The sequence below is a fragment of the Mobula hypostoma genome, chromosome 4, assembly GCF_963921235.1.
Source record: "Mobula hypostoma chromosome 4, sMobHyp1.1, whole genome shotgun sequence".
Lineage (NCBI taxonomy): Eukaryota > Metazoa > Chordata > Chondrichthyes > Myliobatiformes > Myliobatidae > Mobula > Mobula hypostoma.
In genome coordinates this window covers 12,167,963-12,191,417 of record NC_086100.1, presented here as the reverse complement: position 1 = coordinate 12,191,417, position 23,455 = coordinate 12,167,963, and the positions used below count along the sequence as shown (strand labels likewise).

General features: G+C 44.4%; 1 protein-coding gene across 2 annotated transcripts in view; it reads left to right on the top strand.

The window, feature by feature from the left end:
* LOC134345127 (neprilysin-like) overlaps positions 1 to 23,455 on the top strand; it is a 310,672-nt gene that overhangs the window by 196,783 nt on the left and 90,434 nt on the right. For both annotated transcript variants that reach the window (XM_063045312.1, XM_063045311.1), the window contains exons 11-13: positions 12,959 to 13,095; positions 17,397 to 17,490; positions 21,431 to 21,559. In XM_063045312.1, the coding sequence (XP_062901382.1) occupies positions 12,959 to 13,095; positions 17,397 to 17,490; positions 21,431 to 21,559 (360 nt within the window). The remainder of the gene's footprint in view (positions 1 to 12,958; positions 13,096 to 17,396; positions 17,491 to 21,430; positions 21,560 to 23,455) is intronic.

The window sequence follows — 23,455 nt, the reverse complement described above, 5'->3', positions numbered from 1 at the left end:
TCGCCTTTTTCACCACCTGCTGTACCTGCATGCCCACTTTCAATGACTGGTGTATAATGACACCCAGGTCTCGTTGCACCTCCCCTTTTCCTAATCGGCCACCATTCAGATAGTAATCTGTTTTCCTGTTTTTGCTACCAAAGTGGATAACTTCACATTTATCCAGATTAAATTGCATCTGCCATGAATTTGCCCACTCACCTAACCTATCCAAGTCATCCTGCATCCTCTTAGCATCCTCGTCACAGATAACACTGCCGCCCAGCTTCGTGTCATCTGCAAACTTGGTGATGCTTCATTTAATTCCCTTATCTAAGTCATTAATATATATTGTAAACAACTGGGGTCCCAGCACTGAGCCTTGCAGTACCCCACTGGTCACTGCCTGCCATTCTGAAAAGGTCCCGTTTATTCCCACTCTTTGCTTCCTGTCTGCCAAGCAATTCTCTATCCACATCAATACCTTACCCCCAATACCGTGTGCTCTAAGTTTGCACACTAATCTCCTGTGTGGGACCTTGTCAAAAGCCTTTTGAAAATCCAAATATACCACATCCACTGGTTCTCCCCTATCCACTCTACTAGTTACATCCTCAAAAAATTCTATGAGATTCGTCAGACATGATTTTCCTTTCACAAATCCATGCTGACTTTGTCCGATGATTTGACCGCTTTCCAAATGTGCTGTTATCACATCTTTGATAATTGACTCTAGCAGTTTCCCCACCACCGATGTTAGGCTAACCGGTCTATAATTCCCTGGTTTCTCTCTCCCTCCTTTTTGAAAAAGTGTGGTTACATTAGCCACCCTCCAATCCTCAGGAACTAGTCCAGAATCTAAAAAGTTTTGAAAAATTATCACTAATGCATCCACTATTTCTTGGGCTACTTCCTTAAGCACTCTGAGATGCAAACCATCTGGCCCTGGGGATTTATCTGCCTTTAATCCTTTCAATTTACCTAACACCACTTCCCTACTAACATGTATTTCCCTCAGTTCCTCCATCTCACTGGACCCTCTGTCCCCTACTATTTCTGGAAGATTATTTATGTCCTCCTTAGTGAAGACAGAACCAAAGTAATTATTCAATTGGTCTGCCATGTCCTTGCTCCCCATAATCAATTCACCTGTTTCTGTCTGCAGGGGACCTACATTTGTCTTAACCAATCTTTTTCTTTTCACATATCTATAAAAGCTTTTACAGTCAGTTTTTATGTTTCCTGCCAGTTTTCTCTCATAATCTTTTTTCCCCTTCCTAATTAAGCCTTTTGTCCTCCTCTGCTGAACTCTGAATTTCTCCCAGTCCTCAGGTGAGCCACTTTTTCTGGCTAATTTGTATGCTTCTTCTTTGGAATTGATACTATCCCTAATTTCCCTTGTCATCCACGGTGCACTACCTTCCTTGATTTATTCTTTTGCCAAACTGGGATGAACAATTGTTGCAGTTCATCCATGCGATCTTTAAATGCTTGCCATTGCATATCCACTGTCAACCCTTTAAGTGTCATATGCCAGTCTATCTTAGCTAATTCACGTCTCATACCTTCAAAGTTACCCCTCTTTAAGTTCAGAACCTTTGTTTCTGAATTAACTATGTCTCTCTCCATCTTAATGAAGAATTCCACCATATTATGGTCACTCTTACCCAACGGGGCCTCTCACGACAAGATTGCTAATTAACCCTTCCTCATTGCTCAATACCCAGTCTAGAATAGCCTGCTCTCTAGTTGGTTCCTCGATATGTTGGTTCAAAAAAACATCCCGCATACATTCCAAGAAATCCTCTTCCTCAGCACCCTTACCAATTTGGTTCACCCAATCTACATGTAGATTGAAGTCACCCATTATAACTGCTGTTCCTTTATTGCACACATTTCTAATTTCCTGTTTAATACCATCCCCAACCTCACTACTACTGTTAGGTGGCCTGTACACAACTCCCACCAGTGTTTTCTGCCCCTTAGTGTTATGCAGCTCTACCCATATTGATTCCATATCCTCCCGGCTTATGTCCTTCTTTTCTATTGCATTAATCTCCTCTCTAACCAGCAACGCCACCCTACCTCCTTTTCTTTCATGTCTATCCCTCCTGAATATTGAATATCCCTGAATGTTGAGCTCCCATCCTTGGTCACCCTGGAGCCATGTCTCTGTGATCCCAACTATATCATATTCATTAATAACAATCTGCACTTTTAATTCATCCACCTTGTTACGAATGCTCCTTGCATTGACACGCAAAGCCTTCATGCGCGCTTTTACAACTCTCTTAGCTCTTATACAATTATGTTGAAAAGTGGCCCTTTTTGATGCTTGCCCTGGATTTGCCTGCCTGCCACTTTTACTTTTCACCTTACTACTTTTTGCTTCTACCCTATTTTTACACCCCTCTGTCTCTCTGCACTGGTTCCCATCCCCCTGTTGTGAACTAACCTCCCTCTCGCCCAGCTTCTTTAATTTGATTCCCACCCCCCCAACCATTCTAGTTTAAAGTCACCTCAGTAGCCCTCGCTAATCTCCCTGCCAGGATATTGGTCCCCCTAGGATTCAAGTGTAACCCGTCCTTTTTGTACAGGTCACGCCTGCGCCAAAAGAGGTCCCAATGATCTAAAAACTTGAATCCCTGCCCCCTGCTCCAATCCCTCAGCCACGCATTTATCCTCTACCTCATTGCATTCCTACTCTCACTGTCGCGTGGCACAGGCAGTAATCCCGAGATTACTACCTTTGCGGTCCTTTTTCTCAACTCCCTTCCTAGCTCCCTATATTCTCCTTTCAGGACCTCTTCCCTTTTCCTACCTATGTCATTGGTACCTATATGTACCATGACCTCTGGCTCCTCACCCTCCCACTTCAGGATATCTTGGACACGATCAGAAATATCCCGGACCCTGGCACCAGGGAGGCAAACTACCATCCGGGTCTCTGGACTGTGACCACAGAATCGCCTATCTGACCCCCTTACTATCGAGTCCCCTATCACAACTGCCCTCCTCTTCCTTTCCCTACCTTTCTGAGCTACAGGGCCGGACTCTGTGCCGTCACAGAGAAACCCTGCACTGACTGCTTACTCCTCTTACTTTTCCGGTGGAGAAGTCAGCTACTACCTGAAGCCTGTACTCTGGGTGTGATCACCTCAGTAAAACCCTATGAGATTTTCAGTCTCCCGAACGGGGAGAGTTTCTTGTCAGTCAGGAGCTGAAGTTGGGTGCACTTCCTGCACACGTAGCCATCAGGGAGACTGTTAAGTACCCTGCATTCTCACAACTTACAGGAGGGGCATTTCGCTACCTTAACTACCATCCTGACTACACTAGTTATACCTTTGGCTCTAACTTCTGAAGCTTATGTTCTACAATCAACAAAAGTCTGTTAGCCTCCACCTGTTCTGCCGAAGCATGTAAAGGCAAAGCCTGACCCCTCTAACACTTGCCCACTCACACAATGACTGCTCTGCTTACACCTTCCTTCATTTTATTAGCTGAAATAAAACTCACTCCTGACAAGACTTTTATTTCAAATGACTCCCGCCCTTGCAAGATGTTGCTCTCTCACCTGCTGCTTCAAACAAATGTGTTTTAATGTTAGCATTCATATAGCGAGGGCAAGAATATAAAAGCGAGGATGTAATGCGGAAACTTTATACGGCATTGGGCAGACCACATTTCAAGATTCAAGATTCAGGATGACACTTCCCATAAAAACGTGTAAGGGAGAACAAAATCATTGTTACTCTGGATCTGATGCAGCACAAAAATACCTAATAAGAAAAAGAACACAATAAATATAAATATGTAAGTTAGCATATATACATAGTTTGATAGTCTGTACTATATAAAGCGGTGCTAGGTACAGGGGTGTCTGTATATGTGGTGACTCTGATGGGAAATGATAGAGTAGTGGTGGTGAGGTGAGGAGGGGTGGGTTAGTGGGTGGAGGTATTGATCAGCCTTACTGCTTGGGGAAGTAAATGTTTCTGAGTCTGGGGTTCTGGTATAGATATTACCTAACCTCCTTCCTAATATCCTGGTGGGCAGGTTTGCTAAGACTATTGGGGAGAGTTTGAACTAGAATGGCTGGGGGGTGGGAACAGAACTGAAATGACAGAGGAAAGGGAGGTTGGCTCACAAATACAGAAAGCTTGGAGACAAAGGAGGATAGGCAGGTGATAGAAAAAGGATGCGCTCAGACTGATGGTTTGAGACGTGTCTATTTTAATGCGAGGAGTGTTATGAATATAGCGGATGAGCTTAGAGCGTGGATCAGCACTTGGAGCTATGATGTTGTGGCCATTACAGAGACTTGGATGGTGCAGGGGCAGGAATGGCTACTTCAGGGGCCAAGCTTTAGATGTTTCAGAAAGGATAGGGAGGAAGGCAAAAGAGGTGGGGCGTGGGACTGTTGATCAGAGATAGTGTCACGGCTGTGGAAAAGGAGGAAGTCATGGAGGGGCTGTCTACGGAGTCTCTGTGGGTAGAAGTTAGGAATAGAAAGGGGTCAATAACTCTACTGGGTGTTTTTTATAGACCACCCAATAAGAACAGGGACATAGAGGAGCTGATAAGGAGGACAGATTCTGGAAAGGAGTAATAATAACAGGGTTGTTGTGATGGGAGATTTTAATGTCCCAAATATTGATTGGCATCTCCCTAGAATGAGGGGTTTAGATGGAGTAGAGTTTGTTAGGTGTGTTCAGGAAGGTTTCTTGACACAATATGTAGATATGTGTACAAGAGGAAAGGCTGTACTTGATGTGGTATTGGGAAATGAACCTGGTCAGGTATCAAGTCTTTCAGTGGGAGAGCATTTTGGAGATAGTGATCACAATTCTGTCTCCTTTACCATAGTATTGGAGAGGGATAAGAACAGACAAGTTAGGGAAATGCTTAATTAGAGTAAGGGGAAATATGAGGTAATCAGGCAGGAACTTGAAAGCATAAATTGGAAACAGATATTCTCAGGGAAATGTATGGAAGAAATGTGGCAAATGTTCAGGGGATATTTGCATGGGGTTCTGAGTGAGTACGTTCCAATGAGGCAGGGAAAGGATGGTCGGGTGCAGGAACCATGGTTACAAAGGCTGTTGTAAATCTAGTCAAGAAGAAAAGAAGAGCTTACAAAAGGTTCAAAAAATTAGGTAATGATAGAGATCTAGAAGATTATAAGGCTAGCAGGAAGGAGCTTAAGAAGGAAATTAGGAGAGTCAGAAGGGGCCATGAGAAGGCCTTGGTGGGCAGGATTAAGGAAAACCCCAAGGCATTCTACAAGTATATGAAGATCAAGAGGATAAGACGTGAGAGAATAGGACCTATCAAGTGTGACAGTGGGAAAGTGTGTATGGAACCGGATGAAATAGCAGACGTACTTAATGAATACGTTACTTCAGTATTCACAACAGAAAAGGATCTTGCCGATTGTAGGGATGACTTGCAGCAGACTGATAAGCTTGAGCATGTAAATATTAAGGTAGAGGATGTGCTGGAGCTTTTGGAAAGCATTAAGTTGGATAAGTCACCGGGGCTAGATGGGATGTACCATAAGCTACTGTGGGAAGTGAGGGAGGAGATTGCTGAGCCTCTGGCAATGATCTTTGCATCATGAATCAGGACCAGAGAGGGTGTGGAGGATTGAAGGGTTGTGGATGCTGTTCCGTTATTCAAGAAAGAGAGTAGGGATAGCCCAGGAAATTATGGGCCAGTGAGTCTTACTTCTGTGGTTGATAAATTGATGAAGACCCTGAGAGGCAGGAATTATGAACATTTGGAGAGGCATAATATGATTAGGAATAGTCAGCATGGCTTTGTCAAAGGCAGGTCGTGCCTTACAGGCCTGACTGAATTTTTTGAGGATGTGACTAAACACATTGATGAAGGTAGATGTAAAGTATGTGGATTTCAGCAAGGCATTTGATAAGGCAAGCCAGTTCTGGATCCACAAAGCAATGTCTCCTTGGATCCTATGCAAGGCTTATTGAGAAAGTGAGGAGTCATGGGATCCAAGGGGACATTGGTTTGTAGGTCTAGAACTGGCTTGCCCACAGAAGGCGGTGTGGTTGTAGACGTGCCATATTCTGCATGGAGGCCGTTGACCAGTGGTGTGCCTCAGGGATCTGTTCGGGACCCCCTACTCTTTGTAATTTTTGTAAATGACCTGGATGTGGAAGTGGAGGGACGGGTTAGTAAATTTGCCAATAACAGAAAGCTTGGGGGTGTTGTGCATAGTGTGGAAGGCTGTCAAGAGGTTGCAGTGTGACATTAATAGGATGCAAAACTGGACTGAGAAGTGGCAGATGGAGTTCAACACAGATAAGTACGAGGTGGTTCATTTTGGTATGTCGAATATGATGGCAGAATATAGCATTAATGGTAAGACTCTTGGCAGTGTGGAGGATCAGAGGGATCTTGGGGTCCATGTCCATAGGACACTCAAAGCTGCTACGCAGGTTGACTGTGTGGTTAAGAAGGCATAGGGTGTATTGGCATTCATCAATGGTGGGGATGAGTTTAAGAGCCAGGAGGTAATGTTGCTGCTATATAGGACCCTGGTCAGACCCCACTTGGAGTACTGTGCTCAGTTCTGGTCGCCTCACTACAGGAAGAACGTGGAAGCTATACAAAGGGTGCAGAGGAGATTTACAAGGATGTTGCCTGGATTGGGGAGCATGCCTTATGAGAATAGTTTGAGTGAACTCAGTCTTTTCTTCTTGGAGTGATGGAGGATGAGAGGTGACCTGATGGAGATGTACAAGGTAATGAGAGGCATTGTGTGGATAGTCAGAGGTTTTATTCCCAGGTCTGAAATGCCTAGCCCGAGAGCGTATAGTTTTAAGGTGCTTGGAAGCAGGGACAGACGAGATGTCAGGGATAAGTTTTTTACGCAGAGAGAGGTGAGTGCGTGGAATGGGCTGGCGGCGACAGTGGTGGAGGTAGATATGATAGGGTCTTTTAAGAGACTCCTGGATAGGCACATGGAGCTTAGAAAAATAGAGGGCTATGGGTAAATCCTAGGTAGTTCTAAGGTAGGGACATGTTCAGCACAGCTTTGTGGGTTGAAGGGCCTGTATTGTGCTGCAGGTTTTCTATGTTTCTATGTTTCTAATGGGAGTAGGACAAACAGTCCTGCATAATATTCCTGGTCTTTGTCCAGCTTCTTTCTATATACAGTATATCCTTGGTAATCAGTAGGCTGGTGCTGGTAATGTGTTGGGCAGTTATGAGAGCAGTTTTGGGTAGCATATCTAAGGAAGGATGTGCTGGTATTGGAGAGGGTCCAGATGAGTTTCACAACAATAATTCCTGGAATGAAAGGGTTAACATATTAGCACCATTTTATGGTACAGGGCCTGTACTCACAGGGGTTTAGAAGAATGAGGGGGGATCTCATTTATACATATCAAATATTGAATGCCCTATATAGTGTGGATGTTTCCCATAGTGGGCAAGTCTAGGACCCAGAGGGCAAAGCCTTAGAATAGAAAGATGTCCCTTTAGATCAGAGAGGAGGAATTTCTTAAGCCAGAGAATAGACCATAAGACAAAGGAGCAGAAGTCGGCCATTCAGCCCATCGAATCTTCTCCACCATTTTATCAGGAGCTGATCCATTCTCCCATTTAGTCCCACTCCCCAGGCCTTCTCACCATAACCTTTGATGCCCTGGCTACTTAGATACATATCAATCTCTGCCTTAAATACACCCAATGACTTGGCCTCCACTGCTGCCCGTGGCAACAAATTCCATAGATTCACCACCCTCTGACTAAAAAAATTTCTTTGCGTTTCTGTTCTGAATGGGCACCCTTCAATCCTTAAGTCATGCCCTCTCGTACTAGACTCCCCCATCATGGGAAACAACTTTGCCACATCCACTCTGTCCATGCCTTTCAACATTCAAAATGTTTCTATGAGGCCTCCCCTCATTCTTCTAAACTCCAAGGAATACAGTCCAAGAGCGGACAAACGCTCTTGTGGAAAACGGCCAGTGAGTGAGTGGGCCAGTGAAGGAGTGGAGCTTTGAGGCTTTGACTTGAGAGACACGACGAGAAGAGGCAGAGGACAAGCTTGCTCACAGTTAGTCTTTACAATACCTCCTGAGGTGGTGATGTGCCTCTCATGTGAGATGTGGCAGTCTTGGGCGAACGCCCCTCTCCCGCAGACTCACATCTGCCAGAAGCGCATACTCCTGGGCGATCTGGAAGACCATGTAAGGAATCTGGAGCAGGAGCTGGATGACCTTCGACTCATAAGCGAGAATGAGGCAGTCATAGATGAGAGCTACCGGGAGGTAGTCACACCTAGGCTGTCGGAAGCAGGTCGTTGGGTGACAGTCAGAGGTGGGAAAGCGAAGGTGAGCAGACAGGTAGTGCAGAGCACCCCTGTAGTCATTCCCCTGAATAATAAGTTTACCGTCCTGGATACTGTTGGCGGGGACGACCGACCAGGTGTGAGCCACAGTGGCAGGGCCTCCGGCACTGAATCTGACCCAGTGGAGCAGAAGGGTGGGACAGAGAAGAGGAGAGCTGTCGTCATTGGAGACTCTATAGTCAGGGGAGCAGACAGGAGATCTTGTGGACGTGAGAAGGACACCTGTGTGGTTCGTTGCCTCCCGGGTGCCAGGGTCCGGGATGTCTCTGACTGGGTGCACGACATCCTGGTACGATAGGGAAAGCAACCAGAAGTCGTGATACATGTTGGGACCAATGACATAGGTAGGAAGAGGGATGAAGTCCTGAAGTGTGAGTTTCAGGAACTAGGCAGAAGGCTGAAGAACAGGACCTCAAGGGTGTCATTCTCAGGATTGCTGCCAGTGCTACGTGACAGTGATGGTAAGAATTGGAGGAGATGGCAGTTGAATGCATGGCTGAGGAGTTGGTGCAGGGAGCAGGGTTTTAGATTTTTAGATCATTGGGAAGGTGGGACCTGTATGGATTGGATGGGTTGCACCTGAACTCGAGGGGGAGCAATAACCTTGCAGGTAGGTTTGCTAGCATGGTTCGGGAGGGTTTAAACTAATTTGCAAGTGGGATGGGACCGAAGGGATAGAGCAGTGAAAGAAGTGCATGGAGTAAAGCCAGATCTAACATATAGAGAGGCTTTGAGGAAAGAGAAGCAGAATAAACAGTGTAAAGACAGTAAGGTAGAAGGGCAGAAATGTGTGGACCTCAATGCAAGAAGCATCAGGAGCAAAGGTGATGAACTGAGAGCTTGGATACATACATGGAATTATGATGTAGTGGCCATTACAGAGACTTGGCTGGTACCAGGGCAGGAATGGATTCTGAATATTCCTGGATTTCTGTGCTTTAAAAGGGATAGAGAGGGCGGAAAAAGGGGAGGTGTAGCAGAATCCTCTTTTGAGTCAATATGGGTGGAAGTCAGGAACAGGAAGGGAGTAGTTATTCTATTGGGGGTATTCTATAGGCCCCCCGGTAGCAGCAGAGATACAGAGGAGCAGATTGGGAGGCAGATTTTGGAAAGGTGCAAAAATAACAGGATTTTTATCATGGGTGACTTTAACTTCCCTAATATTGATTGGCACCTGATTAGTTCCAAGGGTTTAGATGGGGCAGAGTTTGTTAAGTGTGTCCAGGACAGATTCCTGTCACAGTATGTGGACAAGCGGACTAGGGGGGATGCCATACTAGATGTAGTACTAGGTAATGAACCGGGTCAGGTCACAGATCACTCAGTGGATGAGCATCTGTGGATAAGTGACCACCACTCCCTGGCCTTTAGCATTATCATGGAAAAGGATAGAATCAGAGAGGACAGGAAAATTTTTAACTGGGGAAGGGCAAATTATGAGGCTACAAGGCTAGAACTTGCGGGTGTGAATTGGGATGATGTTTTTTCAGGGAAATGTACTATGGACATGTGGTTGATATTTAGAGATCTCTTGCAGGATGTCAGAGATAAATTTGTCACGGTGAGGAAGATAAAGAATGGTAGGGTGAAGGAACCATGGGTGACAAGTGAGGTGGAAAATCTAGTCAGGTGGAGGAAGGCAGCATACATGAGGTTTAGGAAGCAAGGATCAGATGGGTCTATTGAGGAATATAGGGAAGCAAGAAAGGAGCTTAAGAAGGGACCGAAAAGAGCAAAAAGGGGGCATGAGAAGGCCTTGGCGAGTAGGGTAAAGGAAAACCCCAAGGCATTCTTCAATTATGTGAAGAAAAAAAGGATGACAGGAATGAAGGTAGGACCAATTAGAGATAAAGGTGAGAAGATGTGCCTGGAGGCTGTGGAAGTGAGCGAGGTCCTCAAGGAATACTTCTCTTCGGTATTTGCCAATGAGAGGGAACTTGATGACGGTGAGGACAATATGAGTGAGGTTGACGTTCTGGAGCATGTTGATATTAAGGAAGAGGAGGTGTTGGAGTTGTTAAAATACATTAGGATGGATAAGTCCCCGGGGCCTGACGGACTATTCCCCAGGCTGCTCCACAAGGCGAGGGAAGAGATTGCTGAGCCTCTGGCTAGGATATTTATGTCCTCGTTGTCCATGGGAATGGTACCGGAGGATTGGAGGGAGGCGAATGCTGTCCCCTTGTTCAAAAAGGGTAGTAGGGATAGTCCAGGTAATTATAGACCAGTGAGCCTTACGTCTGTGGTGGGAAAGCTGTTGGAAAAGATTCTTAGAGATAGGATCTATGGGCATTTAGAGAATCATGGTCTGATCAGGGGCAGTCAGCATGGCCTTGTGAAGGGCAGATCGTGTCTAACAAGCCTGATAGAGTTCTTTGAGGAGGTGACCAAGCATATAGATGAGGGTACTGCAGTGGATGTGATCTATATGGATTCTAGTAAGGCATTTGACAAGGTTCCACACGGTAGGCTTATTCAGAAAGTCAGAAGGCATGGGATCCAGGGAAGTTTGGCCAGGTGGATTCAGAATTGGCTTGCCTGCAGAAGGCAGAGGGTGGTGGTGGAGGGAGTACATTCAGATTGGAGGATTGTGACTAGTGGTGTCCCACAAGGATCTGTTCTGGGACCTCTACTTTTCGTGATTTTTATTAACGACCTGGATGTCGGGGTAGAAGGGTGGATTGGCAAGTTTGCGGACGACACAAAGGTTGGTGGTGTTGTAGCTAGTGTAGAGGATTGTCAAAGATTGCAGAGAGACATTGATAGGATGCAGAAGTGGGCTGAGAAGTGGCAGATGGAGTTCAACCCGGAGAAGTGTGAGGTGGTACACTTTGGAAGGACAAACTCCAAGGCAGAGTACAAGGTAAATGGCAGGATACTTGGTAGTGTGGAGGAGCACAGGGATCTGGGGGTACGTGTCCACAGATCCCTGAAAGTTGCCTCACAGGTGGATAGGGCAGTTAAGAAAGCTTATGGGGAGTTAGCTTTCATAAGTCGAGGGATAGAGTTTATGAGTCGCGATGTAATGATGCAGCTCTATAAAACTCTGGTTAGGCCATAATTGGAGTACTGTGTCCAGTTCTGGTCACCTCGCTATAGGAAGGATGTGGAAGCATTGGAAAGGGTACAGAGGAGATTTACCAGGATACTGCCTGGTTTAGAGAGTATGCATTACGATCAGAGATTAAGGGAGCTAGGGCTTTACTCTTTGGAGAGAAGGAGGATGAGAGGAGACATGATAGAGGTGTACAAGATAATAAGAGGAATAGATAGAGTGGATAGCCAACGCCTCTTCCCCAGGGCACCACTGCTCAATACAAGAAGATATGTCTTTAAAGTAAGGGGTGGGAAGTTCAAGGGGGATATTAGAGGAAGGTTTTTTACTCAGAGAGTGGTTGGTGCATGGAATGCACTGCCTGAGTCAGTGGTGGAGGCAGATACACTAGTGAAGTTTAAGAGACTACTGGACAGGTATATGGAGGAATTTAAATTGGGGGCTTATATGGGAGGCAGGGTTTGAGGGTCAGCACAACATTGTGGGCCGAAGGGCCTGTACTGTGCTGTACTATTCTATGTTCTATGTCATTGGGTATGTTTAAAGCAGAGGTTGCTTTGTTCTTGATTAGTCAGAGTGTCAAAGGTTACGAGGAGAAGCACATGATGGAATGACGGGGCTGAATAGCCTAATCCTGCCGCTATATCTTATGGTATTAATGGAAAGCTTGCAAACAAAACTAGAATTTTCATACCAGCTCAGCAATCCAATGGCAACATCATGGTTAAATCCCAGAGTTCTGCTTGTTGAATCTTTTTAAAATATTGAAACACATGTCGTTAATCCTTTTCAATCACTGTGTTTAATTGATGACTCCAAGAAGATTGAAATTGTTCTGTGTGCTATTTGTGTGCACACAGACTAACACATTCACTTCAAATGCATCTGTAATTGCAATTATGATGCTTGAAATGTGCTGTAGGGCAGTGAGGCTAAAAATAGCAATGCCTCTCAAAATTAGCCTGTAAAGGAAAACGAGCAGATTTTGAGTTTTCATTCCCTCCTGCTATCATATATTACCATCAACAGACTTGCAGAACAGTACAGCACAGAAGTGGGCCCTTTGGCCCATCATAACCATGCTGGTAGGCACGATAGCACAGTGATTAGCGTGATAATATTACAGTTGGTGGCATTCTGGAATTCCCAGTTCAATTCCAGCATTGTCCGTAAGGGATTTTTACATTCTCCCCGTGACTGTGTGCGTTTCCACCGGGTGCTCTGGCTTCTTCCCACAGTCCAAAGATGTATTGTTTAGAAGGTTAATTGGTCATTGTAAATCATCCTGTGATTCGGCTAGGATTCAATAGGTGGGCTGCTGGGCATGGTTCTGGAAGGGCCTGTTCTGTGCTGCATCTCTAAATTAAATAAAAACATGCTAACAAAGTTCGCTGCTCCCAAAACTGCTCTCTAACACAAATGGAAGCAAATTTCCAACAAGCCAGAGAATCAAAAGGCCAACTGATCAGATTTTTCTGATGTTTTGAATACGATTTCTACATAGCAAAATAAGTATGTATTCAATCTCTTTCGTTTACCAGAACTTTGACTGGTTGAGTTTCCTCAACAAAATCTTCTCGACCGTGTCTCTGAATCTGACGGTTTCAGAAGAAGTTGTCGTTTATGCACCCGAATATCTTCAGAAATTAAAAAATATCTTCACCAAATATAGTCCCAGGTATGTGTCTGAATCGTTTTGCAGCTCTCTGCACATGAAAAAGAACATGACTATGTTATCTACCCCGTAATGGATTAAAGAACCAGCAGAAATGGGAAACACCTTGGAGTCTGGTATTGCTATTTTCTAAAGCTCGTTTATTAGTAACTACGCAATACAGTAATAAAAATTCAGGTATATCGGACAGATTAGCAATGATTATATATAAGTGTAGAAATAATAGACACAAGCTTCTTTGAGCTTAGGAGGTAATTGGATACAGTCTTACGATGATAGGTAGAGTTCAGTTTGTATTATTGAGTTGAGTGGTGTTGGAGAGAGAGAGGGGTGTTTAGTTCTTCAGGTGAGCTGCTGCCGTCAATCTTCCGTTGTCCTCCGAAATCCTTTATAAGTCACCAAATGTGACCACAACAAGGGGACCGTCTTCTGTGGTGAAGTTATCAACCCAGGCGAGGATTGGACACACTAATAACTTCCCAACAGTCACCACTTTTTCACACTGCGAGAGCTACTGATCGATTCTCCTGATCGATCCTCCAAAAAACCCACTTTTCTGTGGGCACAACATAGCTCATCCAGAGTCCAAAACCATGTGTGTGTCTAACAACCAGCTGGCCTTGTATTTATCTCAGCATGCTGAACACCAGCTGTCCATCACATAATGCCACCCTCAGTTACCATGACGACTCACGAGTTGCTCTCTCTTTAAGTCAGTCGCACTCTCTCTCTTTTTTAAAGGTACAGTCCATAAGGGATAATTCAGGATCCCGTCTCAACTATAACTTGGTTTGCATCAATTCCCACTCAATACACCCAATTCCTCTCTGTTCTGCTTACTGCGGCCATCACTCCTGCTTAAAGACATTAGAATTATAGAGTCCTTGAGACCATACAGTTCAGGCCCACCTGATTCTCTCCTTAGTCCCATTTGCCTGCACCTGGACCATAGCACTCCATACCTCAGTCATCCAGGTTTCTGTGGTAACACCCCTGTGATGACACTTGTGGGCTACCCAGCACAATCCTCACTGATTTGATTTGTTGCCAACGATGCACTTCAGTGTATGTTAAGACGTACATGTAGCACCTAAAGCTAATCTTAATTTACCCACTCTTATCTCTTTTTTATTCAAGCTTCTCTTAAAAGTTAGAATCCAAGCTGCACCTACCACTTCCGCTGGCAGCTCATTACACACCCTGAGTGAAGAAGCTCCCCCTCATTTTCCCCTGAAACATTTCATCTTTCACTCTAAACCTGTGACCTCTAGTTGTAGTCTCACCTAACCCAAAAGCAAAAGCCTGCTTGCAGTCAGCCTCTCCATAATTAGTTGAAAGTGACGGCACTTACACTTAAGGGCAGAATGAAAGCTTTTGGTCTTCATGTCAAAGTATTGAATACAGGAAATGGGATGTTATGCTGAAGGTGTACAAGATGTTGGTGAGGCCTAACTTGGAGTATTGTGTGCAGTTTTTTGTCACCTACCTGCAGGAAAGATGTAACTTTGAAAGAGTGCAGAGAAAATTTACAAGGATGTTGCCAGGACAGGAGGACCCAAGTTATAAGGAAAGATTGAATAGGTTAGGACTTTATTCCTTGGTACGTAGAAGATTGAGAAGAGATTTGATAGAGTTATACAAAATTATGAGCTGTACAGATGGGGTAAATGCAAGCAGGCTTTTCCCACTGAGACTGGGTGGGACTGCAACCAGAGGACTTGGATTAAGATTGAAAAGTGAAAAGTTTAAGGGGATTATAAGGGAAGACTCCTTCATTCAAAGGTTTGTGAGAGTGTGGAACGAGCAGCCAGTGCAAGTGGTGCATGTGACTTCAGTTTCAATGTTTAGGAGAATTTTGGATAGGAACATGGATAGTAGGGATATGGATGGCTATGGTCCCAGTGCAGGTAGATGGGAGCTGGCAGTTTAAAAGGCTCAGCATGGACTAGATGGGCCAAAGAGCTTGTTTCTGTTCTGTATTTTACTATAACTCTATGACTCTATCTATGCCTGTGTTAATTTTCTATGCCTCTAATAAAGTTTTTCCTCATTTTCCTGCACTTCTAAAGTCCAAACCTATTCAATCTTAGCCTATAACTCAGATCTCAGGTCCTGGAGAGATCCATGCAAACATTCTTTCATGGTCCTAGCAAGGTGGTCTAGCACTAACCACAAATCCTTTACAGTGCCAGCCATCACCGATCGGGGTTCAATTCCCAGCACAGCAAAGTGTTCGCATGTTTTCTCCATGAATGTGTGGGTTTCCTCTGGGTGCTCCAGTTTCCTCCTACAATCCAAAGACACTGTCAGTGAGTTGTGGGCATGGTACCACAGCTTTGGAAGCACAGCGACATTTGTGGGCAGCTTCCAGCATAACCCTTGCTGATTTGATTTGTTATCTGTTTTGATGTACATGATAAAGATCAGCTTTAAAAAAGATCTTTGTCTTTAACTTTTTTAAAGTCCCTAATTCCTTTAACCCCAAAGCCTACACTCCCCATGTTGTACAGTCACCACATGCATTCCATGATCAGTTGAATCAAAGAACTTTCTGCTGGAGATTTCTGATGCCTTGTCCATATAATACACTCAGTAGCCACTACCTAATAAAGTGGCCACTGAGTGTATGTTCACACTGGTATGCTGGTGTAGCTCATCCAATTCAATGGTCAACATATTCTGAATTCAGAAATGCTCTTCCACACACTACTGTTGTAAGATGTGGTTCTTTGAGTTACTGTCACTTTGTCAGATTGAACCAGTCTGGCCATTTTCCTCTGAACTTTCTCATTAACAAGATGTCTTCTGCTCACCTGATTTTTTTTCATTTTTTTGCACCATTCTCATACTCTTGAGACTGTTGGGTGTGTAAATCCCAGGAGATCAGTACTTTCTGTGATACTCAAACCAGCCATCTGGCACCAACAATCATTCCACAGTCAAAGTCACTTAGATCACATTTCTACCCCATTCTGATGTTTATTCTGAACAGCTGAACCTCTTGACCATGTCTGCATGCTTTTATACATTGAGTTGCTGCCACATGATTGGCTGATTAGCTATTTGCTTCAACAAACAGGTGAACAGGTGTACCTAATAAAGTGGCCACTGAGGTCAAATTGCTGCCATCATCAGCATTGATCACAAATGAATATTTAAATAATAAATGGGGATCTTATCTGAAGATTTTTACTGATGACTCAGTGGACCCAGCCAGCAGTAGGGCAGGATTTGGGATGTATGCATCTCAACTTGGAGTTAAGATTGGTCACCGGGTTTCAGATGGCGTTTCTGTCTTTGCAACAGAATTATTAGCAATCCTCTGGGCCTTATGGTGGATAGAAGACTCTCGACCACGTAGGGTTATCATCTGTTCGGATTCTGCTGCTGCCTTAGAGTCTATAAAAGGGAGTAAATCAAAAGCTCGTCCTGACATAGTTATTGAGATTCTCTTAGTGTTGTTTAGAGTAGGGAAGATGGGTTGTGCAGTTAGATTTTCATGGATACCTGGGCATGCTGGGGTGGAGGGAAATGAAATTGTGGATGGCATTGCAAAGTCTTCCTTATGGAGCAGGTAAGTAGAAATTAGAGTTCCCCCAGGCAGAGCAGAATTGAAAAGTAGGATTAAAAAAGGTATAGAGAAGAAGTGGCAGGAGGATTGGAAAAAATGAATTAAGGGGCAGGCATTATTTTTCTAGTCAGCCACTAGTTAAAAAGGTCTCAGACTGTTACCTTTTAAGTTGTAGAGATATGGTGAAATTTACAAGACTTAGGTTGGGGCATTGTGGGCTAAACTATTATTTAAAGATAATAAGAAAACATCCTACTGGATTATGTGACTGTGGTAGTCCAGAAACAGTCCATGTTTTGCTGAGCTGTAATCAATACAAAATTGAAAGAAGCATGTTGGTCAAGAGGCTATCTGGCTTAAATTTATTTTGGTTTTCTTTTAAATCTTTGTTTGGCCATCAAGAGAATCAGCATCTGATTGAAGAGTCTATTATTCAGTTTATATGTGAGACTAGGTTGTATTCGAGAATTTGAGTTCCTTGAACATCTATAACTAATTGTACATCCTACGGAGGGCTGTAATATGTCTAGTTGCGTCTAAACAGCCGGAAATAGAAGAAGAAGAAATTGCTGCTACTTGTAATGCAAGGTTGTGTGGGGAGGAGAACCAGAGGAGTGAGGATTTAATGGCTGCAATGGCAATGAAACACTCTCCAAAAACGAATCAGAACACGAGGGAGCAAAAGCAAAGCAATTGGAGAAAGATTAACATTTCTGGTTCATGTGATCTGCAGGGAGATTCAAAACTACATCATGTGGAATCAAGCAAAAAGCTTTGTGGGGAGTCTGAGCAGTGCCTACAAGGACGCAAAAAAGGATTTTTACAAGGTAAGAGTGTCTCATGCTGGGACGGTCATGCTTTGGTGTGCCATGGCAGTGTGTAGTTAGTGGAACACTATTACATCTCAGGGAGTCGGAGTCTGGAGTTCAGTTCCAATGCTGTCTGTAAGGGATTTGTGCTTCCTCCCTGTGATATGATTGGTTTCCTCCCACAGTCCAAAGACGTACCAGTTAATAGGTTATTGGTCATTATGATTGTCAAAGTTCAAAGTACATTTATTATCAAAGTATGGATAAATTATACAACCTTGAGATTTGTCTGCTTACAGGCAGCCACAAACCAAGAAACCCGAAAGAATCCATTAAAAAAGACCAACTAACATCCAATGCGTAGAGCGGAAAAACACAAATTAAGCAAACAATAAAAGCAACAGTGTCCAGAACAAAAGTGAGTCCATAGAACATGAAGGCAGGAGCAGCCCCAAGCAGGCCACCAGCCTCACGGCCTCAGCATTAGAGCTGCTGAGAGCAAAGAAACATCATGGAGCAATGAGCAGAACTGGCCCGAATCTCGTCTCTTGTCCCCCAACATCCTGCCTTTTCAATCCATGTGGCCCAGTGTTTAAATCCTCCACACATCAGGTCGATGCTCGCTCCGGGACCCAGGCCCTGTCAATCTACATGCTCTGGGCCTGGACCTACCGCCACGTTCTGGCCCATACATGACCTTTCCAAACCGGCCGGACGCTAGTTCGATCAGACCTCACTCTCAGTTTAGGTGGACGAGCTTCAAAACTCCTCCGCTCTGCATGCCCCTATTCCATCTCAACCTCACTCTGACTTTGCATTGTACCCACATGCCTTGGCCCTCGAGTTAGCCTCGCCTTCGCTCGCCTGTTCAATATCTGCGGTGACCATTAACTGTGATTTTTTTACAAAGAAGTGTCAGTAATAAAGTATAGAGTTGTATCTCTTGCTTTATGAACCACCAGTAACTTGTTGCCCATCTTCAGTAGTACCATCTTAAACTGGACTGCGACTAGGCTGGAGTTAAATAGGTGGGTTGCTAGTCAACGATGCAAATCATTGGGCCAAAAGGGCCAATTCTTCACTGTATTCCTGATTTAAAAAACAAATATAAAAAATTATATAGAGTGAGAACATGAGTTGTAGAGTCCTTGAAAGTGAGTCCGTATGTTATAGACAATAGACAATAGGTGCAGGAGTAGGCCATTCGGCCCTTCAAGCCAGCACCGCCATTCACTGTGATCATGGCTGATCATCCACTATCAGTATCCAGTTCCTGCCTTGTGCTGTGGAGTCAATTCAGATTTGAGGTGAGTGAATTTATCGACATCAATCCAGGAGCCTGATGGTTGTAAGGTAATAACACTGTCTCTACTTGCGCTTCATGATGAAAGGTCTTGGCCCAAACCTTTTCCATAGATGCCACTTGGCCTGCTGAGTTCCTTCAGCGTTGTGTGTGTGTGTGTTGCTTGTCTACCTACATCTCACTGCTTTGGGAAAGCAGCCAATATAATAAAAGACACCGCTCACACCAGCCATTCTCTCTTCTCCCCCTCACAGAAGATACAAAAAACTGAAAGAGCATACCATAAGGCTCACGTACAGCTCTACCCTACTATTATGAGTCAATTCAACTGATCCCTTATGTATTAAGATGGACTCTTGACCTTAGAATCTTCCTTGTCATGAATTGCACCTTATTGTCTATCTGCATTGCATTTTCCCTGTAACTAACACTTTGTTCTGCATTCAGTTATTGTCTTTCCCTTGTACTCCCTTGGTGTCACGATATGATGAAATGAGTGGTATGAATGATGGGATGCAAATGGCATTTTTCATTGTACCTTGGTACAGATCAGAACCCCAAGCAGGTTTAATATCACTGGCGTGGGTCGTGAAATTTGTTGTCTTTGCAGCAGCAGTACAATATAATAATAGAGAGGAAAAACTGTGGATAAAAGTATGCATACATATGTAGATAAAATAATTAAATTAAATAAATAGTGCAAAAATAGAAATTAAAAAAGCAGTTAGGTAGTGCTCATGGCTTCAATGGCCATTCAGAAATCAGATGGCAGAGGGGAAGAATTTGTTCCTGAATCACTGAGTGTGTGCCTTCATGCTTCTGTACCTCCTTCCTGATGGTAGCAAACAGAAGAGGGCATGTCCTGGATGATGAGGGGCCTTAATGGTGGACAACGCCTTACTGAGGTCCTGAATACCATGGAGGCTAGTTCCCATGATGAAACTGACTACGCTTAGAGTTCTCTGCAGTTTACTTTGATCCGGCTCAGTAGCCTCCCACCTCCCTCCCCATACCAGATGGTGATGCAGGTAGTCGGAATGCTGTTCACAGTACATCTGGAGAAATTTTCGAGGTGTCCAAAGCTACCTATACAGATCATTTCAAAACAAGCACGTTGAGGTAGCCCAGAGAAAGTGCAGTGCTGATAGGTGATTATGAGGTCAAGATTTTGTCTTTAACATTTGTGGTCCATTTGTGAGTCTATCACAGTGGGGTAGAAGTTGTCCTTGAGTCTGGTGGTTCGTGTTTTCAAGCTTTTGTGGCCTCTGCTTGATGGGCGAGGGCAGAATGGAGAAAGTTCAAGTTTAATTGTCACGCAACCATACATATGAATACAGCCAAATGGAACAGCATTCGCCTGGGGCCAAGTTGTAAAACACAGTCATACACAGCACATAACACATATAATAAATACGGTAGCAAAAAAACAAGCAGGCACAAATAGATGTATAGCTCAAGTCCATGAGTAGCATAGGATTTTGTCCTGGAGCCACACTCCTGCAAGAACAACATGCAGCTTGTCTTCATCACACACTTGCACAGCCTCAGACAAACACAATCCAGCTTCTCTTCTGCCGAGTGAACACTGAAACCAGCATTCACAGGAGGGGCCAGCACCGACTCCAGCTTGCCTTTGCTCTCTTCCACACCACCGCCGGCATCTTTGATCGTGCTGGTTGATTTTCCCAGAAAGCTTCCCCCCTCATGGATTCTTTCGACAGTTCACGCTTTAACAACGAATGAAGATAATCACACCCAGTGATGTGTTTGGGAATGGCAGGGCTGGTGCTCGATTATCCAAAACATAACCTACACTGAACTAGTGTCATAGAGCCGTACATGTGGAAGGAAGCCACTCTGTCCATTGGGTCCGTGACCATCGACAAAGGGCTAACAAACTAAACCGGTCTTTCCACACTGGGACTGTGGCCCCCTCCACTCCAATCTTCTCATGCACAGTTTAAGTGAGTTTCTGCCTCAATCCCCTTCCCAGAAAATGAGTCCCAGACCCCTGTCACTGACCAGAGGAAAGCCTTCAATCTCCTACCCTCTAGATCCTCCTAAATCACTTTAAACCTCTGCCCATTGAGTGAAGATCCCACACTATAAGGCCGATAATTCCCTCATTATTTAAAAATGCAAACAGGAGGAAATCTGCAGATGCTGGAAATTCAAGCAACATACACAAAATGCTGGTGGAACGCAGCAGGCCAGACAGCATCTATAGGCAGAAGCACAGTCGATGTTTCAGGCCGAGAATATCCCTTCAAACCCTGACCAATCAAAAATTAATCAACCTCTGCCTTATACATAAATATATATAAAGACTTGGCCTCCACAGCTATCAGTGGGAAAGAATTCCATAGATTCACCACTGTCTGGCCAAAGAAATTCCTCCACATCTCTGTTCTAAAAGGACAGAGTTCTGAGGTTGTGTTCTCTGGTCTTAGACTTTCCCACCATAGGAAACATCCTCTCCACAACCACTCAGTCAAGGACTTCCACCATTCAATAGGTACATAAAAAGTTACAAAAATAAGTGAGTATTGCAAAAGATGAAAAACTTGGGCTCATAGACAACTCAGAAAACAGATGGTAGAGGGTATGAAAGTGATTTTATATAAACATTCCATTGATGTGTTTTGTTCTGCCTAGATTCTGTATGGTGTAAAATCAGAGACTGCAGAGTGGAGAAGGTGTGCACGGTATGTCAGTAGCAACATGGAGAAGGCAGCTGGACGACTCTATGTGGACGAAGCTTTTGTTGGGGAAAGTAAGCAAATGGTATGGCTATCTATTTTCTGAACATTTTTAGACTGGCAAAGCACTTCAAATGTGACAGACTTTTGTACATCTTATTCATTCCAGGAATGTGTGGATCACACAGGAAACACAGAACGTAAGAAATGGAATATAATTCAAGTCTATTGTCAGTCAACCATACACATTCTATGGCATCACTGCTGGCATCTAGGGCAGCAATGAAGGTCCTCCATCTCTGGTATTGTTCAGAGCTTCATTCATCATGTCAGTAGTTTAGTTTCCACTACTCTCAGACACGCAGGTCCCGGGTGGAGACTCAGGAATACTGTCACACTCAGATGTAGAAGGGTTCTTCATTGCTGTTTCCTGAACAAATTTGTTTTACCAGTCAGGGTTGGTGGCGCTGAGCTGAATCCCTGCACCTGGAGGACTGGTGGACCACTCTTACTCTCGCTTCTACTGTTTGACCCTACCAAGAGCCAAAGCATAAAGCCCTGGCTCCAGCCAACATATCTCAGGCCATTGAGGTACGCAGGCCTCCAAACCCTACGACAAGGTTATGGTCCTCTTGGAGGGACCATACACATGTAAACAGCTAAGCAAAACAGTGGTCTATGTCACTTAGATCACATTTCTTCTCCATTCTGTTGTTTGGTCTGAGCAACAACTGATCTTCTTGACCACATCTGCATGCTTTTATGCAATGAGCTGCTATTACATGATTGGTAAATGAGATAATTGCATTAACATAGAAACATAGAAACATAGAAAATAGGTGCAGGAGTAGGCCATTCGGCCCTTCGAACCTGCACCGCCATTTGTTATGATCATGGCTGATCATCCAACTCAGAACCCTGCCCCAGCCTTCCCTCCATACCCCCTGATCCCCGTAGCCACAAGGGCCATATCTAACTCCCTCTTAAATATAGCCAATGAACTGGCCTCAACTGTTTCCTGTGGCAGAGAATTCCACAGATTCACCACTCTCTGTGTGAAGAAGTTTTTCCTAATCTTGGTCCTAAAAGGCTTCCCCTTTATCCTCAGACTGTGACCCCTTGTTCTGGACTTCCCCAACATCGGGAACAATCTTCCTGCATCTAGCCTGTCCAATCCCTTTAGGATTTTATACGTTTCAATCAGATCCCCCCTCAATCTTCTAAATTCCAATGAGTACAAGCCCAGTTCATCCAGACTTTCTTCATATGAAAGTCCTGCCATCCCAGGAATCAATCTGGTGAACCTTCTTTGTACTCCCTCTATGGCAAGGATGTCTTTCCTCAGATTAGGGGACCAAAACTGCACACAATACTCCAGGTGTGGTCTCACCAAGGCCTTGTACAACTGCAGTAGTACCTTCCTGCTCCTGTACTCGAATCCTCTCGCTATAAATGCCAGCATACCATTCGCCTTTTTCACCGCCTGCTGTACCTGCATGCCCACTTTCAATGACTGGTGTATAATGACACCCAGGTCTCGTTGCACCTCCCCTTTTCCTAATCGGCCACCATTCAGATAATAATCTGTTTTCCTATTTTTGCCACCAAAGTGGATAACTTCACATTTATCCACATTAAATTGCATCTGCCATGAATTTGCCCACTCACCTAACCTATCCAAGTCACTCTGCATCCTCTTAGCATCCTCCTCACAGCTAACACTGCCACCCAGCTTCGTGTCATCCGCAAACTTGGAGATGTTGCATTTAATTCCCTCATCCAAGTCATTAATATATATTGTAAACAACTGGGGTCCCAGCACTGAGCCTTGCGGTACCCCACTAGTCACCGCCTGCCATTCTGAAAAGGTCCCGTTTATTCCCACTCTTTGCTTCCTGTCTGCTAACCAATTCTCCATCCACATCAATACCTTACCCCCAATACCGTGTGCTTTAAGTTTGCACACTAATCTCCTGTGTGG